This window comes from Perca fluviatilis, chromosome 13 (assembly GCF_010015445.1).
Source record: "Perca fluviatilis chromosome 13, GENO_Pfluv_1.0, whole genome shotgun sequence".
In the NCBI taxonomy this organism is placed as follows: Eukaryota; Metazoa; Chordata; class Actinopteri; order Perciformes; family Percidae; genus Perca; species Perca fluviatilis.
Genome location: NC_053124.1, coordinates 11,507,585 through 11,516,807, shown reverse-complemented (window position 1 = coordinate 11,516,807; position 9,223 = coordinate 11,507,585). Strand labels below are relative to the sequence as shown.

The following is a 9,223-nucleotide window of genomic DNA, read 5'->3' as shown; positions in this document are numbered from 1 at the left end:
GAATGGTGGCGGGAGGGGGAGGGCTTGCCATCAAGCATCTGGCAACCCACCAGTCACTATTACCCTTTTATTTACCACTCTGCCCAGTGGGAGTTTGGTGGCTGCAAAATGGAATTGTGGTGGTGGTGGTGGGGGGGGGGGGGATTGTTGAGTGATATAAAAGAACAAAGTAAGGAGAGGGAGATAGCGGCAACAGGAGGGCACAGTAGGGCAGCTGGCGAGGTGAAGTATTTGTTAGAGCACCTAAAGGAGAGAGCTCCTACTCTGCATCTGGTATAGGTATGCCAGGTGACGCTCGCCACCACCACCTGCCTGCTATTGTGCTACAAACACAAAAGACTTCCCCTCTGACACACAGAGAAACACACACACACACACACACACACACACAGTAACCACACCAGTGAAACCTGAGGCTTTGATTAACAGTCACTGCTGTTTTTAAAAACACTAACAAATTGACTAAAAAGACACATGCCGGAGAGTTTTGGAATTAGACGTGTGTACAGAGAAAACGCGAGCAAAATGGTGCAGGAGTGCTTAGAAGGATCTTAGTGTTTATTTTTGCTCTTGTCAGCAATTCAATTAAGCAAAGCTGGCGTTGACAAGAAATGCATGGAATACATCACATGTTTAAGTGGCTGAGCGTAAATTAAACCAGCAGTATGCAAATTTAGACTAGATGTGCCATGTGCCAAAGACCAGGCCAAATTTAAAGTTTAATAGCTCTAAGACGTGGCTGTGTGAAGACTCATTGTTCCCAAACACACACACACTCATTCCTCTGACAGAGTCAATACAGTTAGTTGTAGCAGATGGCCATTTTTACAGTTACCGCTCTGTATTTCTCTGTAATGACGGAGTCCCAGACCGTTCCCAACAGAGTTAGAAACTCCAGTCTATTGGGCGTCCGCTGCCCTCAACTCCACAGTTCAGCCTGTGTGTGGAAAGGATTAAGCCATAATTAAGTTGTGTCTTACAGGTTAATGGGATTAATTTACATTAGTATGTGCTCTTATTTTATGAAAAACTGCTCCCGACTAGATCCAAAATTTTTAGCCATGTTAGCAGGGTGGCTCTGTTGATTACAATGTCAGTCGATCAATGGGTCGGTCCACCCCTGTTGTCACGACTGAAATATCTCAACAACTATTTGATGGCTTGCCTAGATATTCTGTACATTCATGGTCTCCAGAGGATGAATCCTACTGACTTTGGTGATCCCCCTAACCTTTGCTCCAGACAGTGCCATTTCTGACCATACTCCTACTATTTAGCGCTAACTAGCAAATGTTAGCATGCTAACTAATATAAACTAATATGGTGAACATGATCAACTTTATACCTCCTAAAAATCAGCATTAACCTGTGTTATTGGGAGCATGTTAGCATGCTAAAGTTAGCATTGAGCCCAAAACATCGCTGTGACGAAGTGCAGCCTCACAGAGCTGCAGGCGTGACTGTTGACTCTTGTCAGGACTTCTGTTTACCCCTTCAGCCAAGCATTAATCTAGTTTAAAGTGATGGTTCGAAGTAATTTCACCCTTGGGTCCTTTGCACCATGACCTCGAGCCAAACAACCCCCCAGAAGCTTTTTTCACCTGGGTCGAACATTGGGAGAGTTAGTTATCAGCTAAATAGCTTAGTGCAGAGGCTAATGGATCCACGTTTGTATCTTGTAAGTTACCCCACTAATAATGCCCGAAATGATACCATTAACTTTAAAAAATTTTATTAAAAACAAAAATTTGAAAATAAATAAAAGTTTGTTGAACTGCTGCTGCTTGCTGCTGCTACCGGGCAGTAAGAGTGCTTAGGGACGTCTACAAATTACAACACCGAAAAGAGATACAACAAAAATATTTATTAATTTAATGATTAAATAAGGTAATGTCTCCAAACTTACCTCAATTATAGCTTGTCTCCTTCTAGTTATACTACAGCACTTACTTAAAAAAAAAAAATTAATTAATTAATAAATATTTTTGTTGTATCTCTTTTCGGTGTTGTAATTTGTAGACGTCCCTAAGCACTCTTACTGCCTGGTAGTAGCAGCAGCAGAGAGCAGAAGCCAACAGGCAAGTGTTATTTACATAAACTTCTGGTGTACTTTCCAATCCATCGTTTTATGAGTACATAACCTATTTGTACTAGTGTAGAAGTTTGGGATCATTTCAGGCATTATTAGTGGGGTAACTTACGAGATACAAACGTGGATCCATTAGTGCCTGCGCTAAGCTATTCAGCTGATAACTAACTCTCCCAATGTTCGACCCAGGTGAAAAAAGCTTCTGGGGGGGTTGTTTGGCTCGAGGTCATGGTGCAAAGGACCCTAGGGTGAAATTACTCCGAACCATCACTTTAAACTAGATTAATGCTTGGCTGAAGGGGTAAACAGAAGTCCTGACATACATTCCTATAGCATAGGTTTTTATTTAGTTTGATTTGAGTTCAGTGTTCTATTTCACCCATTTATATCCCCACTGCAGCACTAAACGGGTGTATCAAAAATGATTTAAAAAGTATAAACATTGAATAATGTGAGCATAAACGGCGTAGCTCCGGAGCTTACCTTAACCCAAGATGAGCAGTCACAGTTCTTGCATTCCCTATGTGGTATCTCCATTGCTGTTATGTAGTTAATTGTTTATTTTCTGCTCACATATTTTACTTATTTTATAACTCTATTAGATACTCTAAATGTATTATGTATACATACAATTTTATTTTTATTTTTGTATGTGTTTGTTTACACCGTTCTTTACAAGATGCACACACCCTCATTTCCTGTGCATCTGCGTGTCTTCAATCAATGAAGGGCAGTGGCTCTTGATACAGACAGACAGACAGACAGACAGACAGACAGACAGATCCACAGACAGACAAGCAAAGCAGGGACTGGTGCTGCTGTTTAGTGCTGAGGTCTGGCCTGGAGACTGCTGACTGATGCAAATTAGAAACACAGGGGTGGAATAGTTAGAAGAAGGGAGAGAGAATGAGAGAGTGAGCGAAAGCTGAAGCCTGAGAGAGAGAGAGAGAAAGAGAGAGCACAGGGAGGGAAGGGTGGGAGGAAGGAGGGAGAGAGGGATAGACATTATCGAGCCAGTGTGAGTCAGCAGGTTGACAGAGCTTCAGGGTGCGGCTCCAGCACATCACTGCTTCTGTAAATTTCCCACTTCGTATTGGATTCATCCTGAAGTCCACTTCATCCTCTCTGATATAATGTGCCTCACTTTTGGAGCCTGTGGGTTTCTTATTAGATGTAAAATAATCAGCTACATATTTAGCAAGTCAATGTAAATCCTGTCAAATGTCTTTGATGTGAGGGATCATTGATGAGCGTAAAATTGATCATGATGGTGTATACTGGCTGTCTATGAGAAACGGCTCAAATACATTGTAAAGAAATATTGTCACCAATAGGTAGTGGGCAAAATATTGTTATTGAAGGCTTTTCAACCCTCCTACAATAATAACCCTTTAACCATAAATATGGAAACACTGAATTAAAATGTTGGCGTTTATTACATTTATTAACAGCTTGTGTTGGCCTTGGTATATAAAACCTAGTAAATGTGTGTGCGTGTTTGACCCGTGTGTGTGTGTGTGTGTGTAGGACCAGGAGACAACGTGCCAGTGGTGTATGGCCTGGATGTGACGGACGTGTCGAGGTGGGAGGAGACGGTGCTGAACCCTGCACTGCAGATACTGGACAGTCTCAGCAAGGTGGGGCCTCAATAGTCTAAACTAGCATCCTCCTGAACGCAGCTTTCATCTGCTGCTATGGAAAGACCTGCGTTTTTGCCAGAACCATCGGACGGCCCACGCAGGCAGTGTGAACGCAGCCTTTCACTACTTATCCATCTCTTCCAACCTTTCCTTGCTGCTCCTACCTGCTCGGTGCCTGTGGCTTAGGAGGTAGAAAAAAGGTCGTCCTTTAATCACAAGGTTGGCTCCTCTTGTCCAGATGTCGAAGTGTCCTTGAGCAAGACACTTAACCCCAGGCTGCTCCCGATGGGCAGGCCAGCACCTTGCATGACAGCTCTGCCACCATCTGTGTATGAATGTGTGTGTGAATGGGTGAATGAGAGGCAAATTGGAAAGCACTTTGTCTGATAACGTTAAAAAAAAAAAAAAAAAATAACGCTTTATAAATGCAGTCCATTTACCATTTTACTAAATAGTATTTCATAAGCACTCTATTAAAGGAACCCTGTTGTGTTTTTGATCACTGGTTAGGAGGAAGTCTTTTGCAAATGTGTTTCTGCTTTGTTTGTATCCTGCACACAAGGGTGCATGTGGGTTACACACACTCTGCTGCCGATTTGACACTATTCTGATGAGTTTGTGGCAGTTAACATGCCGACAAGCACAGCAATACACCAACATATAGGCAGTGATGAAGAAGACTGCTAGCTGGCCAACAGAACGGGAAAAAGTCCAACCCTAGAAACCCTAAAAACTAAAAACTTTTTTTCCACAATCAATCAGGGTGAGGAGCCAGCTATTCAGCCAATCAGAGTGCAGGAGGCGGAGCAGAGAAACAAACGGAGCCATCACACATGTGATCTGTGTGACAAAGTGATCATCGGTGACCTGGAGTGGACAGGTGAGGCTGTCAAACCCGCATCACATTTCATCGACATTTCTATCGCCCAAAATCATGCATCATTTTATTTGTGTTTGTATGTAGCCATCCAAATGTATAGCCCTTTAATCTCTTTCAGATTTCTAACCTATATATATACTATATGTAGTTACAGTGCACACCCTAAATCAATAAACTATTTCTGCCTGTTATTATCTGAGCAGAGGCCATACAAACCACTTCAGATTTCTAGTTTCAGGGACGACTAAAAAAAACAAAAACAAGGTGCTTAAAAATGAAAAAGAGTGATGTCAGACCTGATCGCCTCTGGGACCCTGGCTCTCGACACCAAGTTTCACAACCTGACTCATTTTGGATCATGGTTCACCGAGATGAAACCGTGTTCTCTCATGCCAAATATATCCACCAGGGTCCTCTGTTTATTTGCTTCACCTGCAGCTCACCTGAGGTCCAAAAAGCATCACTATCACGTTAGGAAGAAGAGAAAGTTGGATCCAGCCGGTGACCAAGCCCAGGTCCCCCCTGCACCTCTTGCCTCTGCTGCAGAGATTGTGGAAAGCGTCTCAGAGGACCCTTGTGCTACTGTTGCCCCGGGCTGCACTGAAACCTCGCAGGACTCTTCCCAAGACGCCAGGGCAACAGACAAGGAAGTACCTGTGACAGTTTAAGAGTGATGCAGACTCTGGACTACATCTTCATTCAGGTTCCCACCACCTTCACCTGTATTTTCTCTTTGAACCTGCAGCTCAATCTTCTTATTTGGAATATTAGAATGGGATGACCGACCTTCTTAGCCCTGTAGATACAGGAATTAACAACAATGAATGTGAATAGCAAAGAACATATTTGAAATACCGCAACATATTTTTTTAGTTGCTCATGAGCTTCCGAGTGTGGATCCTTGAAGCGGTTTATTTTTTGTAGTAGAGGTCTTGACAGTCAGGACAATTCGACATTCTGGACCCAAAAGAAGTGTGCAGCCAAAGAAATGTAATTTTCAAGGACGCTGTTTTCCCACCGCCTATTAAAGGAAAACGTTTATTTTTTATTTTTTTATTAAATCTTCCATTTTCAAATGTGTTAGCATTTCAGGATTTATCTTTGCCATGTCTCGGCTTAACCACCACGCACTTTTAACTTCATCCACTTGGTTTTAAAGATGTTGAATAAACCAAAGGATGTCAAAGTTTTTTAAATAATGGAGGAGAATGTGTTTTGTTTCCCCGAAGTGAAAAATCCAGTTGGATTTGACAGGTTTTCACATGACTTCAGCTGTAGTTTTACCTTTTATCTCAGTCATTGGCATGCTTACACAGCACTAAGTGTTTGCCTGCTGCCACCTTGTTTTACGGTCATTAAATAAGTTTGTATAGCTCTTTGTGTGATAATGACTAGTCTCCTGATTAATGCTGTTGTCTGTCAGTGCAGCTTCTGCTCTGACAGTAGTATAAACGGCTGGCTCAGGCTGTGCGGCGTAAGTGTGTTTTCCCAGCAGTGTTTGCAGGTCTTTGTTTATCCAGCGCCGTGTCGTACCTCTTTCAAACCAAGGTGCGCCTGCCTGCTGCAAACCACTTACACAACACCGGGCATCACTCCAGAGGCCTCTTTTGGCACTCCCTTTCCCTCTCCTCACCTGCCACTTTTTTTCCCCCCCCTCACACCGTCCCTCCCTTCCTAAGAATCGGACAATTGTTCCACAGTCCCGACAAACACTCCATCATCTCTTTCTTTAAGTTTTCAGTCCGAGTCTCCGACGTATTCTTTCAGTAGGAGTTTTGTTCACAGGCTCCCAGTGTTTGACCTCATCCACATGACTAAAAATATTTCCAGCCATATAATAGCTGGAAGTGTGTGTGTGTGTGTGTGTGTGTGTGTGTGTGTGTGTGTGTGTGTGTGTGTGTGTGTGTGTGTGTGTGTGTGTGTGTGTGTGTGTGTGTGTGTGTGTGTGTGTGTGTGTGTGTGTGTGTGAGCGTGTGTCCCACATTCTCTCTTTCCAAACTGGGTCAGGCCTCAAGCTTACTGGGGCTTTACCATGCAGCATGTAGTCACACTGATAGCAAAGGTCACTGTGCAACTGGTGTCTGTTTTTTATTACCCTTTCTGTGTTTGGAATCTGGTTTGTTTTTCTGTTGTACATTTTTTTTAATCAGACTTACAAATGCTTTGCTTTGCTCTTTTTTTCTCTGGGGAATTTTTATTTTTTTTATTTTTTTCCATCTCTATGATCTATGTAATTACAAAAGCTGAAACAATGAGAGTGATCTCTGAAGAGAAATTGTTGTCATCAGTCATCTGATACACTTTTAAAAGCCTCGCATTTTTTAAGCAGCTTTATGTGTGATCTGTTCTTATCTCAGGCAGTCTGGCATGGCACCTCCAGGCACTGCTGAATCACTGACTCCACATTTATAAAAAAAAGAAAAAAGCTTGTGCAAGTCAATGACATAAGGCCTCTTGAGCCGCGTAGAGGTGGAGAACTAGGGCAGCATCCACAGTCACAAGGCTAATTAGTGATTTACGCACCGCGATGCAGTGGATCATCTATGGACACACGCGCACACACACTGAATAAACTCATAGCTGCAGACAGTGAGCACAAAGAATCAACACACCAGACCAGCTTTGAAATGGGAAACCTGCAACTATGGCCTCCCACACACAAATAAGTGCTCTAAAAGTGTGGTTTTCAGCTTTTTTCAGCGTTTTATTTGATGACTGCTGCTACTTGAGCAAGCTTAGAGCAATCGTGTGTGTGTGTGTGTGTGTGTGTGTGTGTGTGTGTGTGTGTGTGTTTTTAATATGTATAGCTGCATCAGTCAGCGAGCCACACAATAATTCACCCAGTTTTAGCGCTCCATTTCTGTCTTTCCCTCTCTCAGTCCAGTCCTCTATATAGCGGCTCAGTAGCTGTATATGTTCACAGAGCACACACTGTCCTATCCACGAGGCCCACCGTGGGGGAACTACAGGCTTACTTATGTAACACATGCTGTAGCCTATAGATGTATATGTATAGTTGTCTGTGTCTGGCCTGTTTGCCATGGAGTTTTTTGGCCTCTGGTATTGACTTTACTGCATAATACTGCATCCAGTGTCCGTATGCTGCAAAATCATACTTTTAACTACTGTAAATCAGTTTTTCTTTACATTGACTTGTGAGATATAACCTAGTTTGTATCATGATGCATATATGATACCAAGGTTTGTGTGATTTAGTGCTTAAAAGATCAGTCAACAGGAAATTAGTCAATTTTTTTAATCGATAAATTGCTTTAGTTATTTATTGAGAAAAATTGGTTTGTGCTTTTCAAATCTCTTTTAATTCTTTTACATGACATATATTTGAGATGGATAAGAGGATCGATACCACTATCAAGTAGGGCTGTGCAATTAATCAAAATTTAATCGTGATTATGATTTTGGCTCCCAACGATCACAAAAACAGAATAATCGAGAAAAACAATTATTTAGCTCATTACGTTTTGCAAGTAAACTCTTATTTTCGTGTTCTGAATGAAAAAATAAAGTTTAAATAGGAAAACTATTAAGGCAAATTTCACAGATGTGTTTTTTTTACTGTTGATTTATTTAACTTTTTCCACTGTTTTTTAAGTTCAATAATTGCAACATCTTTCCAGAAGTTAACGAGTAATCGTGTCAAATTACCGTGATTTCAATATTGACCGAAATAATCGTGATTATGTTTTTTTCCATAATCGAGCAGCCCTACTCTCAAGGGTGTGTGATAAATGTTTAGCTACAGCCAGTAGTAGCTTAGCTTAGCATGAAGACACATATCTATTAAAGGTCCCATGACATGGTGCTCTTTGGATGCTTTTATATAGGCCTTAGTGGTCCCCTAATACTGTATCTGAAGTCTCTTTCCCGAAATTCAGCCTTGGTGCAGAATTCCAGCCACTAGAGCAGTCCTACAATGAGCTTTCCTTAGTATGTGCCATTTCTGTGTCTGTAGCTATTGAGGAGGAGAGAGGGGGGGGGGGCAAGATGGAGAGTGGGGGTGTGGCCTTGACCAACTGCCACTTTTCTCGTTTGAAAGCCATGATGTCTCTCTCTCATGGGTGGGCCAAATTCTCTGGGCGGGCAAAGCAGAGAAAGGGGAGGTAACCTTGCTCCTTATGACCTCATAAGGAGAAGATTCCAGATTGGCCCATCTGAGCTTTCATTTTCTCAAAGGCAGAGCAGGATACCCAGGGCTCGGTTTACACCTATCACCATTTCTAGCCACTGGGGGACCATAGGCAGGCTGGGGGAATGAATATTAATGTTAAAAAACCTCATAAAGTGACATTTTCATGCCATGGGACCTTTTAAACAAAAGAGATATATTCTTTTAATTTACTTATCTTTAGAGGTGTTGGTAAGGTTTTGGTACATTTGGATGGAGACAGGCTAGCCGTTTACCCCTGTTTTAGTCTAAGCTAAGCAGCTTCATATTCACTATTACTCATCTAACTCGGCAAGAAAGCAAATGAGTGTATTCCCAAAAATCAGACTACTCCTTTAAGGAATTCATAAATATTACACTGGTTATATGAGGAAAAACTTAAATTGAATGTACTCTAATGCAACATTTTGAGACCGTCAAACTCCATT

The 9,223-nt window shown here is 41.9% G+C and overlaps 1 protein-coding gene across 4 annotated transcripts in view; it reads left to right on the top strand.

Moving 5' to 3' along the window:
* The window catches only part of trit1 (tRNA isopentenyltransferase 1), a 41,635-nt gene extending 35,648 nt beyond the window's left edge, over positions 1-5,987 (top strand). For 3 of the 4 annotated variants that reach the window (XM_039820944.1, XM_039820945.1, XM_039820943.1), the window contains 3 exons: positions 3,617-3,726; positions 4,492-4,609; positions 5,048-5,987. In XM_039820944.1, coding sequence (XP_039676878.1) covers positions 3,617-3,726; positions 4,492-4,609; positions 5,048-5,277 — 458 coding nt within the window. In that variant the 3' untranslated portion in view covers positions 5,278-5,987. Of the gene's footprint in view, positions 1-3,616; positions 3,727-4,491; positions 4,610-4,841; positions 5,021-5,047 lie in introns of those variants that run through there. The other variant, XM_039820946.1, reaches the window with a different exon arrangement.
* Positions 5,988-9,223: the final 3,236 nt, after the last annotated feature.